Genomic DNA, 24,801 nt, shown 5'->3' with positions numbered 1-24,801 from the left:
CCATTCTCCCTAACTTATACCTTGCAGCCACAGTGGGTTGGGGTATTGAGATCCCTGGTTCACAAGGCACAATGCTCCCAGCCTGAACCTGAAGGGGGCCCGGCTAACCGTCTGTTTGTCACTAACTCAGTCCGGTCCCGGGTTCTGGAATGGGCTCATTCCTCCAAGCTAACCTGTCATCCAGGTTCTCGCCGTAGCATTCCTCCGACAACATTTCTGGTGGCCCACAATTGTTCCTGATGTCTCTGCCTTCGTCGCCGCATGCACGGTGTGTGCCCAGAATAAGACTCCATGGCAAGCCTCTTCTGGCCTTTTTCCGCCACTACCGGTCCCTCATCGTCCCTGGTCCCATATTTCTCTGGACTTTGACACTGGGCTTCCCCTGTCTGATGGCAACACCATCATTCTGACAGTAGTGGATCGGCTCTCTAAGGCCGCTCATTTCATTCCTCTTCTCAAACATGCCTCGGCCAAGGAAACGGCCCAGCTCATGGTGCAGCACGTCTTCTGGATTCATGGTGGATATGGTTTCCGACCGGGGTCCTCAATTCTCATCTCAGTTTTGGAAGGCGTTCTGCATTCTTATTGGGGCTTTGGCCAGCCTATCCCCCGGATTCCATCCGCAATCGAATGGCCAGTCGGAGCAAGCTAACCAGGACTTGGAGACCACCCTAAGATGCCTGGTCTCAACCAATCCCACTACCTGGAGCAGTCAGCTGGTCTGGGTGGAGTATTCCTGGAACACCCTTCCCTGTTCTGCCACGGGACTTACCCCATGGAGCACTCAGAAGGGGAATCAGCATCCTCTCTTCCCAGAACAAGAACCAGAAGTCAACGTACCCTCGGCCCAGATGTTCATCTGCCACTGTCGATGTACCTGGAGAAGAGCTCGGGTAGCACTTCTCGAGACCAACTCCAGGTATTGTCAACAAGCGGACCGCCGCCACACTCCAGCTCCCTGCTACCACAGAGGGTATGACTGTCTACATGGGACCTGCCCCGTCGGGTAGTCTCGCAGACTGTCCCCCATTTCAAGGTCCGTTTCCCATCTCTAGAATCCTTAGATCCACTGCTGTCCGTCTCTTGTTACCCCGTACCCTCCGTATTCACCCTACCTTTCATGTGTCTAAGATTAAGCCCGTGTCTCACTGTTCTTTGTCTTTTTTTCCCAGACCCACCCACCCCTTCCCGTGTCATTGACAGCCATCCGGCATACACGGTAAAACGCCACCTGAGTGTTCGACCACGGGGCAGGGGTTTCCAATACCTGGTTGACTGGGAGGTCTATGGCCCAGAGGAGAGGTGCTCAGTTCCCCTAGAGACATCCTGGATCCAGGCCTCATCGCCGACTTCCACCACCGACACCCCGGTCAACCAAGTATGTGCCCAGGTAGGACGCCAGGTGGAGCCCTTGGGGGGGGAGGCAGGGGTACTGTCACACCCTGATCAGTTTCACCTGGCCTTGTGATTGTCTCCACCCTCTCCAGGTGTTGCTTATTTTCCCTGGTGTATTTATCCCTGTGTTTCCTGTCTCTCTGTGTCAGTTCGTCTTGTATGTTCAAGTCAACCAGCGTGTTTTTTCCATGCTCCTGCTTTTCTATTAACTTCTACTAGTCCTCCCGGTTTTGACCTTTGCCTGTTTTCTGGACTCCATTCCCGCCTGCCTGACCATTCTGTCTGCCCTGACCTTGAGCCTGCCTGCCATTCTGTACCTCTGGAACTCTGAACTGGTTTTGACCTTTTGCCTGTCCACAACCATTCTCTTGCCTACCCCTTTTGGATTGTTAATAAACATCTTGGACTCTAACCATCTGCCTCCTGTGTCTGGGTCTGGGTCTCACCCTGAGCTTCATAAACATATATTTGGGAATTCAGAAATGTTTTGGAATAAATTACCAAACTATAAAACTAGCTTGCCAACTATGGGTAATTAGCTACCTGACAGAAGTGCTAGCTAGCTACGTTAGCGTGCTAGGTACATTAGTAGCTTTAGGTTGATTGTTTTTAAGCTCAACTTCAAGATTTCCACCAAGGACGTTGCCTCTCCGATCAGCACTCTCTCTTGCTTGTTCAAGTGACATTTAAGGTAAACTCGGATGTGACGATGTAAAACGTAATTCAAGGACTGAGGGTTTAGGGCAGAGGGCTGTCTACTTTAAGTTTGACCGCAGCCTAGGACAGTTACTGTTAACCATTAGGCTGGTATGGCATATGAAAACGAGGTCCGTATTCATTAGGGCACATCGTAGCAAAACTTTTTACAACGGAAACGAAAAAAGGGTTTGTTATTGGAAATGTTTACATAGTCCCTCCCTGTTTCAATACGTTTTCTTTTGTTTGGTGCCAAATGAATACAACCCTGTGTATTTGATCACTACGTTTAGACTAACATAGAAAACATTTAGACTAACTTCGACATGTTTTTTTCTCGACCCTGAATGCCATTTGTGTTAGAAGAAAATGTGTTATGTATTTACACCCGGGGAACCTTTTGCAGGACAAATAGATCACGGAGAAGGAGTTATTTTCAAATGTCAGGGTAAAAGCCACCTGTAATTCCCAGCCTCCAGAACTGTAAACCAATTTAGAAAATGGATGAGAAGAGATGGGTAATGTCCTGGGGAGAAAAACGTAATGTTGAGGTTTTTGGGAGGAAAACACACCGTAATCTGAAAATGGTAAATGATGCCCCATGGTTTGTCTTTCTCTCTCCCTCTTCCCCTTCTCGTTTTCTCCCTCTCTATCTTTGATCTGCAGTTCTGCTTGATCTACCCCAAGGCCTGTGCCCTTGCTGATAATTATCTGGTCCCACACTAACTTTTGCTCTCCTCCCTCCCATCCATTCTTTTCTCTCTACCTCCATCCCTCTCCCTCAATTGTTGATGTATTGTGTGCTGTGCAGTGGGCATGCACTCTATGGTCCGATTGGCTCTAGCACCAGCCATAAACGTCCAGGCATCCCATAATGCACCGTCAGCGTTTTGGAGAGATGATCACCTGTTCTTCAGGGCCACATATCAAACAAGAAGCCCTGCTGACTGGCTGCACTAAGGCTAAACTCACCCGGGTCACGGCCACAACCACACATATTGCTTTGTTCACTGGGCATTTTGTCGTTATTAGTTTAGACATTGATTTGTTATGGATGTTTGATATACAATGTACTGTAAGTTAGTTCATTTTACAGGTTGGTAAATGTGAAATATGCCTGCATACTGTACTTATGAATGTCTTGGTGACATGCTCAGCTGTTTTATTTTATCCAACTCGTGCGTCGTAATGCAAGTCAAGCATCTCCTCCTGTTGTGTCTTTGTCTTTAGACTCATTCGTTCAAGAGTAGATGTTTAAGATTTTATTACTCTACTCCATACTACGTGGGAGACTGGTTGGTAGAGATTATGCCTGTAGATTATTCTTCATGTCAACCAACCATTCCTGTTGCAAAGACGCATTCAGGCCTAATGGCTAGAAAACATGCCAGCGTTTTTCAATTGAAGGAGCTCCACACAGAAAACAGCAGTGAGTTCCATATTTAATCAAGGCAATTTGACACGGATTTCTTGACAGCTGGCTTCTCCATTCTTCACTCTGTCTCCAGTGATTCAAACTATAGCAAAAAGTAGCCAGCGTCATCTTAACTTCCGCAATACCGATACTAAAGCGAAAGAAATCTGATGAAAATATTGATGAATTAAAACTGCTCAGTCTTGCTATACCATCTGCAGCTATAGGAGTATGTCTGGCCAAGCGATACTGAACTGCTCACAACCTCAAACTATTTTCACCCAAAAAGTCAAACAAATAAAACATTTATTTGGTTAAAGTACATTTGGGGTTTGACTTGAGCTGAAGCAGCATTGATTTTCCAGGTGAGTCATAGACAGGCAGACAGATGTGTAGTATTCATGTGTAAACATACTGAATTGTAATTGGATGCATTTTACCGCCTGTGCTATGATTGGTTAATACCACCCAAATGGTTAGGTCATGGTCAGTTTGATCCTGGTTGGCGATACGTGAACATGCCAGTTATAGCTAGCTAATAAAGAGCTATGTTAAGAAATATCCTGTAGTACTGCATTTTATTATTTTGTACAAAGTGTACAAGACATGGTGTCAGAGTAAAAGGTCTTACAAGATCGATTTTTCTGGAGTTCCTTCACCTCGAATGGACTGGGAGTCTACAAACTTACAAGATGCATGGCGTAAGTACAAACAGCATGTGGAGCGAATGTTCACGGGTCCTCTGAAGGACAGAGGAGAATAGGGAAAAACAAGACATGGTCTAAACTCCCAAGGGTCTTGGTATACTCCCAAAAGAAATCAAGACAGAACTCAACACACACACACACTCCCACACACATCCCACACACACGCCGCACGCACACACACACACACAAAATGTACATCTCAATTTGGGATCTCACTGCAATTCTTCCAGGGACTAGATACAATCATCAAATGACTGGAGCAGATTGAGACTCATCTTTGACCCACACTGTTTCAATAAACATCCAGATCATAAATTAATTTCCAGCAGCAGTAGATTTGTGGGAGGATAAAAATGTAAGCTGTTCTCCAAATTGGATTACTGAATTCACACTGGCAGAGTACTCCAGCCCGCTAGTAGCAAACGTAATTTCAATGTCTATTCCATGTTGGTTCAATATTACTTAATTGAAATGACGTGGAAATAATTCAACCAGTCGTGCCCAGTGGGATGAGATGAACTCATAGTCAGTGGACTACACCAACCAGTCAGCAAATACTACAATATTTGTGCAAGAGATGTAAATATGGTTTGAAAGATTAAAGGGGCAACCTGGCATTTTAAACATCAACAAATGCAATGGAAACATCTTAGCTAGGCTAAATAGTTAGTTGACACATTTAATGTCAATTTATAATTTTATGTTCCATGGATCGATCAATTACATGACAATGACAATCAATGCGATTTTAGTTCACTGAGAATATAACGCTTTCTATTTAGAAAAACAGAATCTCTTCACTGTATTTCTTAAAACCTCTTTACAATCGATGTATTTTTCAACCTTTTGGTCTTTGTGCATTTAATCCATAGCCTTGGTAATGCAGCTCCCAATGCTCACAGGAACATATTTGTTTTTCTGTTCAGATATACTTGTCAATCATCCTTAATCTTCATCAAACACAAACATGAGGACTGTTGGAAGATAGCCATAAGGCATGAATCATGACATATGAAACACTGCAGCAGTACCACATTCTTATGATCTGTAAGAAGAACCCTTCATTATTTTATAGTGCAATCGAAGGTGTTTGCAAATGAATTGTAATATATTAATCATTGGCACACGAGTCAAAACAATGAATTCCTGTTGAGGTTTTGATTTATGCGCCGTGAATGTTGTCAAATCAAATCAAATGTTATTTGTCACATACGCCAAACACAACAGGTGTTTGAAATGTTTACTTATGAGCCCTTATCCAACAGTGCAATTTTTTTTTAAGTAAGAAAAATGTGCTAAATAAACTAAAGGAAAAATAGTAACACAATCAAATATCAATAACGAGGCTAAATACAAGGGCTACCGGTACCAAGTCAATGTGTAGGGGTACGGGTTAGTCAAGGTAGTTGAGGTAATATGTACATTTAGGTAGGGGTAAAGTGAATACGCATAAATAATAAACAGAGAGTAGCAGCTGCGTATGTGAAGAGTAAAGGAATGTGAATGTGTGTGTGTGTGTGTGTGTGTGTGTGTGTGTGTGTGTCAATATGCATGTGTGTGTGTGTTTTCTGTTTGTGTCCATGTGTGTGTCAGTGTAGTATATGTGAATGTGTGGTTAGAGTCCAGTGAGTGTACATCAAGCCTGTGCAAAAAATAAATACGAATAAAATAAGGGAGTTAATGAAAATAGTCTGGGCAGTCATTTGATCAACACTTTAGCAGTCTTTTGGCTTGGGGATAGAAGCTGTTAAGGAGCATTTTGTTCTCCGACTTGGTGCTCCGGTACTGCTTCCGGTGCGGTAGCTGAGAGAACAGTCTAAGACTTGGGTGGCCGGAGTATTTGACAATTATTGGGCCTTCCTCTGACACCGCCTGGTATAGAGGTCCTCGGTTGCTGAAAGCTCCGCCCCAGTGATGCACTGGGCCCTACACATTACCCTCTGTAGCTCCTTGTGGTCGAATGCCGAGCAGTTGCCATACCAAAGCTGAGATGCAACCAGTGCTCTCGATGGTGCAGCTGTAGAACATTTTGAGGATCTGAGGTCCCAAGCCAAATCTTTTCAGCCTCCTATCTTGTTGTGTTTTGACTATGATAGGTCCTTAGTGATGTGGACAATAAGGAACTTGAAGCTCTCGACCCGCTGCGCTACAGCCGCGTCAATGTGAATGGGGGTGTGCTCGGCTTTCCTTTTTCTGTAGTCCACGATCAACTCCTTTGTCTTTCTCAAGTTGAGAGAGAGGTTATTGTCCTGGCACCACACTGCCATATCTCTGACCTCCTCCCTGATACAGTTCTGGATATATATTCTAAACAAGTGATTTGTACATTTTTTAATTTACATTTTAATAATTTAGCAGAAGCTCTTATTCAGAGTGACTTATAGAAGCAATTAGAGTTAAGTACCTTGCTCAAGAAAACATTGACAGGTTTGTACCAAGTCAATTCAGGGATTGGAACCAGCGACCTTTCGGTTACAGGCCCAACACTCTTAAGCGCTGGACTACCTGCCGCCCTAACAAGTAATACTGACATATGATAACTGTGTTGGCTTCCTTCCCAAAAGAAGTTGCTACTGTATAGAGGGAACTAAACAGAAAGGGACTGACTTGGCAGCCCTGTAAAGGCACAGTGGCAGGGTTGAGGGAACCGTTCCTGCTGAAGAACTTGGTGAAGGCCTCTTCTAGTACATCCTGCTCTGGCCCACCTTGCTGATGAAGCAAGCTCAACAGACAGTTCCTGTACATTTTCATTGGCTAACAAATCACAGCTTACAGTGCATTCAGAAAGTATTCACACCCCTTGACTTTTTCCACATTTTGTTGTGTTACAGCCTGAATTTGAAACTGGATTACATTAAGATTTTGTGTCACTTGCCTACACACAGTACCCCATAATGTCAAAGGGGAATCATGTTTTTAGAAATGTTTACAAAGTAGTTAAAAATGAAAAGCTGAAATGTCTTGAGTCAATAAGTTGTCAACCTTTTGTCATGTCAAGCCTAAATAGGTTCAGGAGTAAAAATGTGCCTAACAAGTCACAAAGTAAGTTGCATTGACTCACTCTGTGTGCAATAATAGTGTTTAACATCATCTCGGTACCCCACACAATTGTCTATAAGGTCCCTCAGTTGAGCAGTGAATTTCAAACACAGATTCAACTATAAAGACCAGGGAGGTTTTTCAACACCTCGTAAAGAAGGGAACCTATTGGTAGATGGGTAAAAATAAAAAAGCAGACATTGAATATCCCTTTGAGCATGGCAAAGTTATTAATTACACTTTGGGATGGTGTATCAATACACCCAGTCTCTACAAAGATACAGGTGTCTTTCCTAACTCAGTTGCTGGTGAGGAAATCAAATCAAGTTTTGATCAAATTAAATGTTATTGGTGGTATACATATATTTAGCAGATAGCATTGCGGGTGTAGAAAAATGCTTGTATAACGTGAGGGAGGACTGGTGAGGCCAATGGTGACTTTAAAACATTTGCAGAGTTTAACGGCTGTGACAGGGAGAACACTGAGGATGGATCAACAACATTGCAGTTACTCCACAATACTAACCTAATTGACAGAGTGAAAAGAAGGAAGCTTGTACAGAATAAAAATATTCCAAAACACGCATCCTGTTTGCAACAAGGCACTAAAGTAAAACTGCAAAAAATGTGGCAAAGAAATGTTCTTTATGTCCTTGTCACGACTCCTACCGAAGGTGGCTCCCCTTCCCGTTCGGGTGGCGCTCGGCGGTCGTCGTCGTCGTTGGTGTGGCGTCTGTTTTCACCTGGTTGGTGAATAAAGAAGTAGCGCTACTCTGAACTCTCTGTCTCCTGCGTCTGACTCCTTCCTCCACTACACCCCGGGCATTACAGTCCTGAATACAAAGCGTTATGTTTGGAGCAAACACAACACATGTCTGAGAACCACTCTTTATATTTTTAAGCATGGTGGTGGCTGCATCATGTTATGGGTATGCTTGTCTGGCAAGGATTAGGGAGTTTTTTGGAATAGAATGGAACAGTGTTTTGGAATGGAATAGAGCTAAGCACAGGCAAAATCATAGAGAAAACCCTAGTTCAGTCTGCTTTCTAACAGACACTGGTAGACAAATTCAATAACCTAAAACACAAGGCCAAATATACACTGGAGTTGCTTATCAAGATGACATTGAATGTTCCTGAGTGTCCAAGTTACAGTTTTGACTTAAATCGTCTTGAATATGTATGGCAAGACTTGAAAATGGCTGTCTAGTAATGATCAACGGCCAACTTGGCAGAGCTTGAAGAATTTTTAAAATAATAATGTGAAAATATTGTACAATCCAGGTGTACAAAGCTTTTAGAGACTTACCCTGCGATTGCTGTCAAAGGTGATTCTAACATCTATTAACTCAGGGTTGTGAATACTTATGTGAATGAAATATTTTAGTATTTCATTTTTTTTGTTTGTTGCTAAAATGTCTAAAAACATGTTTTCACGTTGTCATTATGGGGTATTGTTTGTAAATTGGTGAGAAAACAATATATTTAATCAATAGATCAATGAATTCATGCTGTAACACAACAAAATGTGGAATAAGTAAAAGGGTATGAATATTGTCTGAAGGCACTGCAGGTGTCTGTTCAGTTTGTCCTCCAGCTTCCACAGTAGTGTCAGATAATGTTTTGCACTCTCCTCCACCGGTTCAATATTACACTGCATCTGAACAACCTTGTATGTCCGTAGTTTAGCCAGACTGTTCTCACAGACTAGAAGTAACATAGTGAAGGTAAATCCAGGACACTCAAATTAGTATGATATGTTACGTTAGGTATGGTTGCGTAAGACTGAAGGTTACTTAAGGCAATAACAAAAGAAGGGTGGTTGTTCTGGGTGCATGGGTGGGCATATAACGCAAACCTCTAGCAATCCAAAGGTTGTGTGTTCGAAATTTATCACATACAATTTTAGCTAATTAGTAACTTTGCAACTACTTACTACTTTATTGCTACTTTGCAACTACTTAGCATGTTAGCTAACCCTTCCCCTAACCCTAACCCTTTTAGCTAACCGTTTCCCTAATCCTAATCCTAAACCCAACCTTAAACCTTTAACCTAACTCCTACCCTTAACCTCTAACCCCTAGAGATTGCTAATGTTAGCGTTAGCCACCTAGCTAATGTTAGCCATGACACATTGGAATTTGTAACATATCATACGTTTTGCAACTTTGTAACACATTGTACATTTTAAGAGTTTGTGAAATATCATACGAATTGTAATTCGTAACATATCATACAAAACGGATGATGGACATCCACAAATGAATACATACAGTACCATACGATACGTAACATATCACACTAAAGGGATTGTCTCAGATTGACAGAATAATACAAAATACTCTGAGACAATGTTGATTCTGCGGGTTCTGGGGTGGGGGATTTGACAGAGGTGGTGACAATGGGCGAAAGGGCAGCCCAAACGCTAGGTTGTAGATACCATTCCCGACATCCTCCAAGAACTTCTCCAGTTCCAAGTCAGGATACTGAAACAGCTTGCCCTGCACGCCTGCCTTTATCTCAGCGATGATGAGGTTGGGGTCCATGTTCTTAGTGTTCTCCTCTAAGGCATTCTCAGGGATCATATGCTGGTGGCTAACGATGCAGTGTGCAGCTAGCAGCTTCAACAAGGGCACCTAAAACAGAGCCTGGTGGAAAAGCAGCTCTCTGGCTGTAGGCCTCTTAAACAGGTCAGCCTCCAGAAACGTCTGAATAAACTCCCTCTGTAGGGGGATCTTCCAGTGACTATATGACGTTGTTGATGCCCTCCTGAAATGGGAAGATTCTCAATTTCCCTGGATCTCCAACACTGCCATCTCCAAGGCACACATCCCAAAGGAGTAGATATCCATTGCAGTGGTGACATCTACAACAGTTCCATATTCAGGGGTGAAGAAGTACAGGTTTTTCTGTTCCTTTCTGCAGGTCTTCACACGGTTGTTGATGGTGTCTGGAGCCACTGATACTATCTTGATGAGTCCGTTGTGTTGGATGAAGATGGTGTCACAGGTCAAATGCACTCAATGCATTTTGCAGCAGAGGAACAGTGTGTCCCTCAAAAAGGTTCTCATACCACACATGAAAATGTAATATCCAAATGTACTACCGCCCTTGTCCCTGATACCGCTAATCAAGAAAGCTGTTATGCAGAGTAAGTCTGCGTAAGGAATGGAATCCCATTCCCTACAGGGCTCCCCATAGGGCGCTGGTCAAAAGTAGTGCACCATCGGGAGTAGGGTGCCATTTGGAATGCAACCTAAGAGATAGCGATCCAACCTTCTTCGCCTGGCTTACTTTTGGGGATATCTTTGTCAAATGTCCACTGTCACAAATTCAGGTAGACTCCGCCAGGTGACACGATCATTCATTTTTATGTGTCTGATTTGCCTGACGTTGTGAGAGCCATTTGTGATGGAAGCTGTGAAATACAGTTTCCTTAAGGTCAGGAATATTTCAGAGCTTCAAGCCAGAGATGACTTGAGCCTTACATCAACACCTACCAGAAGAACAAGACATGGGAAGTGATCCATATTGAACTGACAAGACATTCACATTGACAATTGATACAGTGGGAAAATAAATGACAATGTCATTTCCAATAACTATATTGCATTTCAAAATAACCCTGATTCATTTCAGCCATTGCAGTAGAACACGCTAGTAATTCAGTACTTATGTGTTCTCTTCAGATATTTTCTCAAAAAAACGTAATTAACACAATTAAACGCTATTCCTGTATGTAATACATAGGGTTGCTGAAATGCCATGACATATTACCATTATTTTTACAAGCTACAAACTAGTTAACCCTTTTAAAGAAATTCTGAGAAATGTGCTAGGATGACCCCCTATCCCAGCAGATAAAACGTAACTTCCAGGAAAGCATTTTGCTGTACTAGTGCTTGAACAAAATACGAAATGATCTGTTCAACCAAAGGAATTTCTTTTTTTGAGAGAAAGGGGCCTTGCAAAAACGACACTTTAGAGTATGACTAAAAGCTCTTGGGCAGAAGAGAGTGAGGTTGGGAGCCATGGTGGATGCCCTATGCACCCAAGGGGGCCAAGAGGATTAAGTCAAGTCAGAGTATGACTCAGTAATCATCAGTACTGAAGCAATACAGAATAAAAGTGCACCAATCAATTATAGACATCTATGGATATGATGACTGCTAAACATTTGAAAGATCTGTGCTTAAGTGCTTCAATCTGCTTCCTGTTGTTTGTGTATCTGTTGATCTTATTTGAACCAAGGACCTATCGTGCATCATATCCACTATGTAAATCACCGTGGGAACATTTTGGGCTGTATTAACTAGGTTTGACTTTCTCATTTGCTTTCTCCTCTGATTAGCTGTAATTAGTGTTTAGAGCTCATGGATCCTTGGCATCCCTCAGGCTACCCAGAAGACTACAAACCGAGACTGAGACCCAGCATTTCCACTCACATCAGTTACAGCTTGTACATGCATTTCAGGACATACACAGAGTAGCCTATATTTACCTACGTTACAGGATAGAGGGTAGGAAATATATCACCATACGTCATATTCATATGGCACAGCATATGATTGGTCACAGTGCATAATCACATAGTGTACATACAGGACATCATCTTTGTTAGAGGGTATTTTGTGTGGCTAATAATGAATGATTGGTTCTGTGCTGGAATGATATATTATTCATGGTCAATAACTTCCACAAAGAATATTATATAGTGTGATATAACTGATATGATAAAGACTATATTATTGTGATTTAATTCATGTAATAAGGAAATGGATGTCTGTATTTTCTTTGCGCACTTTACCTCTCACAGTTGTGGGCTAGTCCATGGTTACGTGGGGACGTTAACTATGTCTTGGGGTTATTGTCACTTCTCTGATGTCATATTTGTGCTCGATGGGGAGGGGGAGGGGGAGGGGGGGGGGGGTTGTCGGGTAGGCTACTGAGCGGGAGTGACTCGAGTCTCCGCCGAGCCGCGGTGCTGCGATTGTTGCTCACATACATACTCCACTCTACAAAGTTTGGCGAGCCATAACCTTCTGAAATCCAACAGAAAATATATTTTTGTTCAGCAAAAATTCCATATTCTACAAACACAGAAAAGGAACAGAAGGAACTAATATCCAGAGGGTAAGTCACCGAGGGCCCGGGTGGGTGAAATTACGCATTGTGCATGACGTTTTAATTGTTAATATCACATTAAAAACAGGATTGATTTGACCTGTATATATATATATATGAATATATATATATTAATTTGAACGGCATATAATAAAAAGTTGGTTTAATTTACAAACTATAATAATTTGACGCACATCTTCAACTTTCTTACCGTTATTTTTTCTTCTTTCGGGCTTACTTCACGCATAGCAAACAGCCAGTCAAAGGCATATGCCCTTTTCTCCTTTTCGTTAGGTGGTCAAACATACCCAAAAATGGAAGCCACCCCGGTTGAAATTTTCAAAGCCGATAAGTGCCACTTGGCGCTCGGCGAAGAATGCTATATGAATTCTACTTCGCAGTCTGGATTTGCAGCAGGTCACAATCTGACTTTGGACTCTGACGGGGAAGAGGAGTCAATGTCCCCAATAATCCCCATTATCACAGCTGTGTACTCCGTGGTGTTTGTGGTGGGCTTGGTGGGCAACTGCCTCGTCATGTATGTTATCATCAGGTAAGGTTTATTTGAATTGATTTGCACACTCATCTCAATATTGCATTGATATCAATTGCCAATATATAGGCTATTGCCAAAGAGTTTAGGCAAATTAAGGGTTACACCAAGTATGCTAAAAAAAAAACATTTCAGTAAGATGCCCATGCAAACACCTTACCACATTTTCGCACACAAATGTAAACTAAAAAGTGAAGTTTTGAAACATTTGCAACACTTGTGAGCCACCCAGTGGCAGGTGCATGTTTAAACCTAATAGTACATGTACAATCACTATATGATTTGTTAGGCTTGATTATTTTTGTTTCAATCATAACATACTGTACAGTTCTATTGGAAGGAAAATACTTTTTTTACTATTGGGACTTTTTACAATTGGAATGCGACATCTGTTGGGGGCAATGTTGAAAAGTGTTCTAAATGTGTAAATGAAATGTGCCAAGCCTATGAGAAATAGTGTTCTTTGGGCAGAGAGAAAGCGCATTAATTGCATTTAAAACCAATGGCGCTCTATCATGTTGATAGGGTTGCTTGCACCTCGTTGGGTTTTATTTAAGGTGTGTAAAACAGATAAAACAGTGCTGGTGTCATACGCAGTGCACCAACGGCTCACAAAGCACTCCAGACTAGAGACAATTACCTCAAATCAGATTGATTGCACATTATCTTCCGGTGAGCAGAATTCCGTATTTTAGACGTCCATGGATGTCTTCGTCAGAACATGCTCGTTGCCAAGTTAATTCCATTGATTAGTAAATAGCGATATACTCTCAGCTCTCTGTTTTATGTAGCCAGCTCAGTTTACAATTGATATATTTTTTTCATCTGATTGACTGATTTTCCCCCCTTCTCATTAGAAGGAAATGTGCTATCAGAGCGGTGATTTAATTGTCGTACAGGCCTAGATTCAATCAGATCGAGCGTTAACCATTGATAATCAGCATTGGCCGACATCCGCATAGCAGATGTTTTGGCCTTCCTTATTATCCCTACCGCGTTATATTTTCAAAACGGCAATGGTAAGTGTAGAATCTGTCGATGATAGGAATAATCACAGTGTGAAATGGGAGCATGTCCAAGGTATTGATCCAAAAAAGCAACAGGCTCAACTAACTTCTAGTGGATCATGTGTATGGTAACTGACCAATAGTCTATAATGCTATACTGTATGTAAAATGCATTCAGAAAGTATTCAGACCCCTTCCCTTATTCCACAATTTTACATTACAGCCTTATTCTAAAATGGATTAAATACATTTCCTCATCAATGTACAACAAAATACCCCATAATGACAAAGCGAAAACAGGTTTTTAGAAATGTTTGCAAATTAATATTTAAAAAAAAAAAAACAGAGAAACCTTATTTAAATAAGCATTCAGACCCTTTTCTATGAGACGAAATTGAGCTCTGTTACATCCTGTTTCCATTGATCATCCTTCAGATGTTTCTACAACTTGATTGGAGTCCACCTGTGGTAAATTCAATTAATTGGACATGATTTGGAAAGGCACACACCTGTCTATACAGCGTCCCACAGCTGACAGTGCATGTCAGAGCAAAACCGAAGCCATGAGGTCAAAGGAATTGTCCGAAGAGCTCCGAGACGGGATTGTGTCGGCACAGATCTGGGGAAGGGTACCAAAAAATATCTGCAGCATTGAAGGTCCCCAAGACCACAGTGGCCTCCAGCATTCTTAAATTGAAGAAGTTTGGAACCACCAAGACTCTCCCTACAGCTGGACCCCAGCCAAACTGAACAATCGGGGGAGAAGGGCCTTGGTCAGGGAGGTGACCAAGAACCCGATGGTCACTCTGACAGAGCTCCAGAGCTCCTCTGTGGAGATGGGGAAACCTTCCAAAAGGACAAGCATCCCTGCAGCACTCCACCAATCAGGCCTTTATGGTAGAGTGGCCAGATGGAAACGATTCCTCAGTAAAAGGCACATGACAGCCCGCTTGGAGTTTGCCAAAAGGCACCTAAAGAACTCTCAGACCATGAGAAACAAGATTCTCTGGTCTGATGAAACCAATATTGAACTCTTTGGCCTGAATGCCAAGCATCACATCTGGAGGAAACCTTGCACCATCCCTACAGTGAAGTATGGAAGTATGGTGTGGGGATGTTTTTCAGGGACTGGGAGACTAGTCAGGATTAGAGGGAAAGATGAACGGCGCAAAGTAGAAAGAGATCCTTGATTAAAACCTGCTCCAGGGAGCACGTGATGCCGCGGAGCTGAGCAGACGTTGACAAACTGAGCTCTTCAAAGTTATTCCATTATTACCTAAATAACAACATTGAAACAATATTCTAACATTGGCTGATAAATTGTAAAAAACGTACCTTCCCAAAGAGCCATGGACCTCTGGCCGAGAGGCAAGAAGGACGACCTAAACGTTGTTGATTCCCAAGATAACGCTACAGCTAGCAAGATTAGTATTAGCTCTCATAACTCAGACGACAGTTTCAGCCTCTTGCGAGCCTGCCGACATGCTTGCTACTCTCCTCTGGGAAATTCAGGATAGTAACAAAGGTCTTTCTCTGAAAATTGACAAGAAATCGGCTGAACTCCATTCTTCCATTGACAACCTGAAATCCTCCATGAATGATCTCCTTTTGAGAACGACTGAGGCTGAGTTGCGCATTAGCACAGATGAGGATACCATCACTCGACATGACCAGGTTCTGATACAACTGCAAAAGGACAATGCCTACCTCAAAAACAAGGTAGACCAGATGGAGAACCAGAACCGAGGTAGTAATATCCGTGTGGTGGGATTGAAAGAGGACAGCGAGGGCCGTGACCCGGTCCGTTTCTTCACTCAATGGATCCTGGATGTCCTAGGCATAATCAACGTCATTAAGCCATTGGAAATCGAACGCGCCCACAGAACATCAGCACCGAAACCCCGGCCAGATGAGCCTCCACGAGCCATCCTGATCAGGTTCCTCCGTTTCCAGGACAGAGATAAGATACTGCAACTCGCAAGAGCCAAAGAGGACATCACCATCGATGGCAAGAGGGTCAGCCTTTTCCCGGATATGAGCGCGGATCTCGCCAGACGTCGCAAGCATTTCAGACCTGCCACCAAAGCACTGAAGGAGAAGAACATCACCGGCTACCTCATCTACCCTGAGCGGATGAAAGTTCAGTACAAAGGCCGAAGCCATCTCTTCAACACACCGGGAGAAGTGCTCACTTTTATCAAAGAACTGAACCACTTCTGAATCAGGATGGTCTCTCTGGGGGATAAGATACAGTTTGTTTGTTTTTTCTTTTCCGTGCTGTCCTGGGACTGGACTGCAGATATCTTCTTGGAATTTGAATCCGTTTACCCCGCTATCCGGTCGCTATAATTGATTTGTACTTTTTCAACTAACTGTTTTTTTTCCGGGGTGAGTCCTATTACATTTACAGGAGAGTATATTTCGGTTTAGTCAATATCCACTGGGCGAAGCAAATTAGTGAGCTTAGGCCCACTGCTTTCCCCCCCATTTATGTTTCTCCTCTCCTGAAAAGAGACTCAAGCAGCCCTTACTGTGGGCAGTAAATATTCAGCCATAAATGTCTATTCACAACGTTTGTTTTCAACTTAGAGAGCTTGCAGGTTTTAGTTTACGCCAAGGTTTAGCACTTGAGCAAGATGGATAGCGAGCAACAACGTATCTCTACAATTGTATTCATGTTTGATTGTTGGGATTGTGGTTTTAGTCTGACAATTGGGGTGGATGGGGTTTCTGTTTTTGTTTATTTTTCCATGTTTTTTGTTGTTTCTTTCCTAACTAAACTAACTAAAGTTGAAATATTACCTGACTATTTACATACGAGAGATTCCCATTCGGTTATATATTTGCAATCCAACCTATGTTTAATCCAAAAGGTCTTAAAGGTCTTAACAGCACGAATAAGAGGAAAAGAGTCTATACATACCTTAAGAAATTAAAGGCCGACATTGTGTTTTTACAAGAAACACATCTTACAGCCAGTGAACACAAGAAATTGAAGAGGGAATGGGTAGGACACGTTTTTGCATCCTCTTTTAACCCCAAAGCAAGAGGAACTGCAATTTTGATAAGTAGACACATCCCCTTCTGCGTCAACAACACCATCTCTGATCCCTCGGGCAGGTTTGTTTTGGTGCAGGGGCATATGATTTCAGAGTCTTGGACCCTATTGAATATTTATGCTCCTAACTTCGATGACCATATGTCTTCCTTCAGGCTGCTCAACCAGGATAGCTACTGGCTGGAGGAGATTTACATTTTTGTTTAGATACAGTTCTTGATAGGTCCTCTGATAAAGCCTCACTTCTTACCAAAGCCGGCAAGCTCACCATGCAATTCATGAAAGATCTTAATTTGCTAGACATCTGGAGACAGTTGCACCCACTGGATAGGGACTACTCTTTTTATTCACACCCACACAAGACACACACACGCATAGATAACTTTTTACTATCGACCCAACTGTTTCATAGAGTGTTAGATATCGAGTATCTCCCCAGATTTCTTAGTGACCATTCTTCTCTGGTATTATCAATCTCCATTCCTACCAAGGTAAATGGGGCATATAGATGGAGACTAAATTCTACACTCCTGAAGCAACCTGAATTTTGTGCAATCATCAAGGAGCAGATCAATATTTTTTACTTTGACAAACAAACCCTCCGCTCCTGACAGTTTCATTCTTTGGGACACATTGAAAGCCTATCTGAGGGGACAGATAATTTCCTATACTAAAGTGTTGAAGAGAAAACACGGTGTGGAACTGAATGTCCTTGAATCTGAAATCTCTGAGCTAGAGAGAACCTACCAAAGAGGCCTGGCTAAAGATCTATACAGGCGTTTGGTAAATAAAAAACTGAAATATAATACTCTGAACACATATCAAGCTAAGAGGGCCTTCACTAAATCAAAACAGCGTTACTACGAGCTTGGAGAGAAAGCACACAAAGTATTGGCATGGCAACTGAAAGTAGAGAAAAGTAAGAGGACAATTAATGCTATAGAAACTCTTACTAATGAGATATCTTTCACCCCTACTGAAATTAATGAGACTTTTAAGAAATACTACGAAGACCTCTACACTTCCCAATCAAGCGATGATCTATCAGAGATCAACTTCTTTATCTCCTCTCTCAACCTCCCATGCCTGGAAGAGGAAGACAGAGAGCGCCTGAGTGAACAGTTCTCAGTTCCTGAATTGTTGGAGGCCATTAAATCCTTACCTTCTAATAAATCTCCTGGGAAGGATGGCTTCCCTCCAGAGTTCTATAAAGAATTTAGGGAGCTGTTGGACCCCTACCTTTATGGAGGTACTTAAAAAGCCGGGGAGGACAACTGCTTTCCAGAGTCTTTCTCTCAAGCAGTGATTACTGTGCTTCAGAAGAAAGGGAAAACCCTGCTAAAGTCCGCCTCCTATAGACCAATCTCTCTCCTTAACACAGATTGTCAACTGGTCACCAAGAGGCTATCTAAGTGACTGGAGTCATGTCTTCCCCTGTTGGTCAACCAGGATCAGACTGGCTTCATAATTAATAGATTGTCCTCCAATAATCTCAGAAGGTTCCTTGATATAATTCACCTTGCTAACAAAAACAAAATACCTAGTGTCGCAGTCTCCCTCGACACCGATAAGGCCTTTGATAGGGTTGAATGGCCATACCTCTTTCGCGTCTTGGAAAAGTTTGGTTTAGGTACCGTGTTTGTACATTTAATAAAATCACTCTACAAATCTCCTAAAGCTAGGATTGCTATCAATGGGATTATTTCCTCCTCTTTCCCTCTCTATAGGGGGAACAGACAAGGTTGCCCAATTAGCCCCCACCTCTTTGCCCTCGCCATCAAACCATTGGCTGAGACTATTAGAACGTGCCCTGACATACATGGCTTTGAGGTGGGCCCCCATACTCATAAGTTATCACACTTTGCGGACAACCTTATCTTATTTCTAACGAACCCAGAACATTCCCTCTCTCACTTGCAGATCCTACTACGGTGTTGTAGTTCTTTCTCTGGATATAAGGTCAATTTTGATAGAAGTGAAATCTTACCGTTGTCTGTCTTTGACCACCATACCATCAAGCACAAGTTTACTTTTAGATGGTCGCCTATGGGCTTCACATATTTGGGCATAATGGTGGATGGTAACCTGAAGAACCTCTATAAACTCAATCTGGCCGGCTTGTTGCAAAAAGTGGAGGGTAACCTGTATAAATGGATGGACTTGCCTCTCACTCTACTGGGTAGAATCAATGTAATTAAAATGAAGGTCCTGCCCAGATTTCTATATTTGTTTCTATCCCTGTGCCTGCAGCATTCTTTTCCTCTCTCGACAAGCTGACCAGGCGGTTTATCTGGCACGGCAAAACCCCTACGGTTGGCCTGGATAAACTGACCCTTGATTACGGTCAAGGGGGCTTAAGCCTCCCCAATTTTAGAATATACTACTGGGCTGCACAGTCTAGGTTTCTGGCAATGGTCCCTCTCCCTCATGATTGAACATTGAAAAGTTTGAGGTAAATGATGACACTGGGGCAGAATTCTTTTACAAATGGGACAGAAAATCTATAAAAACCATCACCGACAACCCTTTAATCATACATTCTGTCCTGGCATGGTGCAAACGGCATGAGCTGTTCAGACGGGAGGGATTTCTTTCCCCTAAAACCCCTTCATGGAACAATAGATTGATTCCTATGTTTTTCCAGAATAGTAACTTTAGACCATGGTCTGTGTCACTCTTCTGCAGAATTGTTATGAGGAGGGAGTTCTTATGTCTTTTGATCAGCTGAAACAGAAATACCACTTGCCTAACAGGGACTTCTTTAGCTACCTACAACTACGAAACTTTATTAGGGTGACGCTCAAGGGACAATGGAACCTACCTAAGATGTCACCAATTGAACAACTCTGCCACGCAGACCAACCACTGTTCAAGACCATTTCCCGTGTTTACAATGCTCTTATGTCAGGATTAACACTGCCTGAGCTAGATAAACCCCGACTTAGATGGGAAAAAGATCTGGGTATTAATCTTGATGAGGGTCTATGGAGTGACCTATGCAGGGATGGTGTTACATCCACATTGAACTCCAGATACAGACTGATCCAGTTTAATTTCCTCCATCAGCTCTCAATCACCCAATCTAGACTGCACAAGTTCAACCCTGATATCTCCTCCCTGTGTTTTAGATGTGGCTCAGATGAAGGAACAGTCCTCCATTCCACTTGGCAGTGTTCAAAACTACACGGTTTCTGGCAGGGGGTATGCGATACCATATCCTCAATTCACGGGGTTGCATTCCCTTTAGACCCGGAGGTCTTTGTACCGGGTAACTTTACTAACTCGAATCTTAGGCAAAGCCATACTATAAAGCTAACATAAATATTGCTAGCGATTGCCAAGAAATGTAGTGCCTTGAAATGGAAATCGGATTCCCCCCTGCTAGTTGCAATGTGGCTATCGGAAGTTAATAGTTAAATCTTAATGGAGAAAATCACTTACTGCTTAAGTTAGAGACATTTTACAGAATTTGGCAACCTTTTATTGACTATATGAAGAATCTCCCCCCACATCACATTGATTGAATCTCTATATAATCCTCACATAATGTTTCACACGTAATGTATAATATGTAGAGTACGGCAGGTATATGATCCAATGTCTCATTATTATTATTTTTTATTTGACTCTTTATTATGACTTATTTATTGTATGTTTGTATATATAATAATTTTTATTTTTTTACACTCGTCTGTTACTGTCACTTTGTCATATTGTTGTCTAATATCTTTTCACTTTTGTTTTGAATGTTCTTAATTGGAAAATGCAAAAATAAAATATATTTAAAAAAATATAAAAACCTGCTCCAGGACACTCGAGACCTCATACTAATGTGAAGGTTTACTGTCCAACAGGACAGCGACCCTAAGCACACAGCCAAGACAACGCAGGAGTGGCTTCGGGACAAGTCTTTGAATGTCCTTGAGTGGCCCAGCCAGAGCTCGTACTTGAACACAATCAAACATCTCTGGAGAGACCTGAAAATAGCTGTGCAGCAATGCTCCCCATCCAACCTGACAGAGCTTGAGAGGATCTTTAGAGAAGAATGGGAGAAACTCCCCAAATACAGGCGTATCAAGCTTGTAGCGTCATACCCAAGAAGACTTGGCTGTAATTGCTGCCAAAGGTGCTTCAACAAAGTACAGAGTAAAGGGTCTGAGTACTTCTGTAAATATCATATCAAACATTTCTAAAAACCCGTTTTTGCTTTGTCATTGTGGGGTATTGTGTGTAGATTCAACAGGGGAAAATGTATTCAATCCATTTTAGAATAAGGCTGTAACGTAACAAAATGTGGAAAAAGTCAAGGGGTCTGAATACCTTCCGAATGCACTGTATATATGGCTATAGCCATTTCAGATCTTAAAGATTATCTGGGATTCAAACAACAACAAACGGCCACCCAATCCCTTTACGGGGTAAACAGCTGAGGAATGGGGCTTGAGAAATGTAACCACACCCATATGAGAGAGAGTGATGGATGCAAGGACTGACCATCCATGAGATCAGCATTTTTTGTTTTGAAGCTTAGACAGTTGAGACAGCTACTGACAGTTGAATTAAACTTTTGAGACATTCATAAGTTGTCCTATTTTCTTCAAGAATCAATGGCTATATTCACTGAGTGTATAAAACACTAGGAACACCTTCCTAATATTGAGTTGCACCCCCATTTGCCCTAAGAACAGCCTCAATGGACTCTACAAGGTGTCTAAAGAGTTCCACAGGGATGCTGGCCCATGTTGACTCCAACGCTTCCCACGGTTGTGAGAAGTTGGATGAATGTTCTTTGGGTGGTGGACCATTATTGATATGTGAAAAACCCAGTAGCGTTGCAGTTCTTGACACACTCAAACCAGTGCGCCTGGCACCTACCACCTACCACCATACCCATTTTAAAGGCACTTAAATGATTTGTCTTGCCCATTCACCCTGTGAATGGCACACACACACAATCCACGTCTCAACTGTCTCAAGGCTTAAACATCATTATTGTCTCCTCCCTTCATCTACACTTTTTGAAGTGGATTAAATAGGTGACATCAATAAAGGATCATTGCTTTCACCTGGATTCACTTGGTCAGTCTATGTCATGGACAGAGCATGTTTGTACACTCAGTGTATAATGTATTTGAAAGTCAAAACATGTATTTACCAATCGCAGATTGCCACTTTAAAGTATAAATTGTTTAATGTAGATCACTTACGTGTTTGGGACACCATTTAAAAGTATGACAGCTGCTAAGCTAGCCCTGCCAAGTGTCATTTTCTCCCCTAGTTACAGATATATTTTTTCAGAGATATCAAAAGACCTTGTATGATCATTTTGTATTACTTTTAGTCTGCCTCGTGTTGTTGGGATTATCAATAGAAATGAAAATCACCAGGTCAGAGGATGGCAAGATAGATGCTTATTCCTGCGGACGAATGACAAAATCGCCCTCTAGTGGCCTCATGGGTGGAACGTTATTCATATTTTTCATAATTAATAAACATTATTTATTTTTTAAATGCTGAAAATCCAGTATTTCTCTGTCAAACGGTTTGGTTATATTTCAGTCTTTTGTGATGTATATAATGTCTAATATTAGGATAAAAACTCAAAATGTAATACATTTCAACTCTCTATCTGACATGGTACATGTGTATTCTTTTTTAAAGACCATAACCTGTGTGTGAGGTGTATACCTTTGTGTCAATGTAGATCTGTTTAAGACTACCAAGAAATCCTCTGTGTGACCCTGATTTAGCCCACTGCAGTAAAAGGTTTAACAGATGGAAAAGTTTTCCTTTGGGTTTCATTTCGTTCTTTCATCAGCTGTCGATAACAATAATCGCCTGGGTTCAAAAACCATTCGAAATCTTTCAAATACTGTTGGCATTTGCTTTAGTCTAGCCTTTTTCAAACCTCTCCACAGGGACCCACAGCCATTCTATGTACAGTGCCTTCAGAAAGTATTCCTACACCTTGACTTATTCCACATTTTGTTGTTACAGCCTGAGTTCAAAATGGTTGAAATGTATATTTTCAATAGTCCATAATGACAAAGTGAAAACAGAAGTGTTTGCTAATTTATTGAAAATGAAATACAGAAACACAGCATCTCATTTACATAAGTATTCACACCACTGAGTCAATGCATTTTAGAATCACTTTTGGCAGCGATTGCAGCTGAGTCTTTCAGGGTAAGTCTAAGAGCGTTGCACACCTGGATTGTACAATATTTGCACATTTGATTCATTCTTCAAGCTCTGTCAAGTTGGTTGTTGGTCATTGCTAGACAGCCATTTTCATGTCTTGCCATTGATTTTCAAGCCAATTTAAGTCAAAACTGTAACTAGGCCACTCTCGAACATTCAATGTCGTCTTGGTAAGCAACTCGGGTGTATATTTGGCCTTACCTGTTCTGCTGAAAGGTGAATTCATCTCCCAGTGTCTGGTGAAAAGCAGACTTAACCAAGTTTTCTTCTATGATTTTTCCTCTGCTTAGCTCCATTCCGTTTCTTTTTTATCCTGAAAAACTCCCCAGTCCTCAACGGTTATATTCCTAGCCATAACATGATGCAGCCACCACTATGCTTGAAAATATGGAGAGTGGTACTCAGTAATGTGTTGTATTGGATTTGCCCCAAACTTAACACTTTGTATTCAGGATAAAAAGTGAATTGCTTTGCCACATTTTTTGCAGTATTCCTTTAGTGCCTTGTTGCAAACAGGATGCATGTTTTGGAATATTTTTATTCTGTACAGGCTTCTTTCTTTCACTGTCAATTAGGTTAGTATTGTGGACTAACTACAATGTTGTTGATCCATCCTCAGTTTTCTCCTAGCACAGCCATTCAACTCAGTAACTACTTTAAAGTCACCATTGGCTTCATGGTGCAATCCTTGAGCGGTTTCCTTCCTCTCCGGCAACTGAGTTAGGAAGGACTCTTGTATCTTTGCAGTGACTGGGTTTATTGATACTCCATCCAAAGTGTAATTCATTTTGTATTACCCATCTGCCAATAGGTGCCCTTCTTTGCGAGGTATTGGAAAACCTCCCCTGTCTTTGTGGTTGAAACTGTGTTTGAAATTCACTGCTCGACTAAGGGACCTTACAGATAATTGTATGTGTGGGGCACAGAGATGAGGTAGTCATTAAAAAATCATGTTAAACTATTATTGCACAAAGAGTGAGTCCATGCAACTTATTATTTGACATGCACATTTTTTTTACTACTGAACTTATTTAGGATTGCCATAACAAAGGGGTTGAGTACCTACTGACTCAAGACATTACAGCTTGACATTTTTTGTTAATTCTGTAAAAAAATTCTACAAATATAACTCCACTTTGACATTATGGCGTATTGTGTGTAGGCCACTGGCACAAAATCTCAATTTAATAAAAATGAAATACAGGCTGTAAACAATAAAATTCAAGGGGTGTGAATAAAGTGGGCGTGGCGAAATAAGTGGGTGGATCATCGGCGATGGGTGTAACATCAGCACTCTTTGATTGGTTAGACTGTTTTGATTGAGCGGCCTTGTTTTTAGTTTCTAAATGTGTTTTCATTGGTCAGTTCCTGTGTGGTGATACTGATGCTTTGTCAGGACAGTTGCAGTCATGCAAAACGGTCTCTAAATTCTGCCCATGTAGCTGTTCGCTTTCCATACACCCACTTGTGTTTATACGCCTGTATACAGTGCCTTGCGAAAGTATTCGGCCCCCTTGAACTTTGCGACCTTTTGCCACATTTCAGGCTTCAAACATAAAGATATAAAACTGTATTTTTTTGTGAAGAATCAACAACAAGTGGGACAC

General features: G+C 41.8%; 1 protein-coding gene and 1 pseudogene across 2 annotated transcripts in view; one reads left to right on the top strand and one right to left on the bottom strand.

Moving 5' to 3' along the window:
- Positions 1–1,284: 1,284 nt before the first annotated feature.
- On the bottom strand, positions 1,285–10,657 carry LOC110535013 (nuclear receptor-binding protein-like; annotated as a pseudogene).
- A 1,486-nt stretch (positions 10,658–12,143) lies between these two features.
- LOC110535629 (delta-type opioid receptor-like) overlaps positions 12,144–24,801 on the top strand; it is a 36,593-nt gene continuing 23,935 nt past the window's right edge. The window contains exons 1-2 of one of the 2 annotated variants that reach the window (XM_090189967.1): positions 12,144–12,384; positions 12,670–12,928. In XM_090189967.1, coding sequence (XP_090046093.1) covers positions 12,690–12,928 — 239 coding nt within the window. In that variant the 5' untranslated portion in view covers positions 12,144–12,384; positions 12,670–12,689. The remainder of the gene's footprint in view (positions 12,385–12,669; positions 12,929–24,801) is intronic. The other variant, XR_016484460.1, reaches the window with a different exon arrangement.

This window comes from Oncorhynchus mykiss, chromosome 11 (genome assembly GCF_057628025.1).
Source record: "Oncorhynchus mykiss isolate SJ-2025 chromosome 11, ASM5762802v1, whole genome shotgun sequence".
Lineage (NCBI taxonomy): Eukaryota > Metazoa > Chordata > Actinopteri > Salmoniformes > Salmonidae > Oncorhynchus > Oncorhynchus mykiss.
Note: the sequence above shows the minus strand (reverse complement) of the source record. Positions and strands in the feature narration are given on the sequence as shown.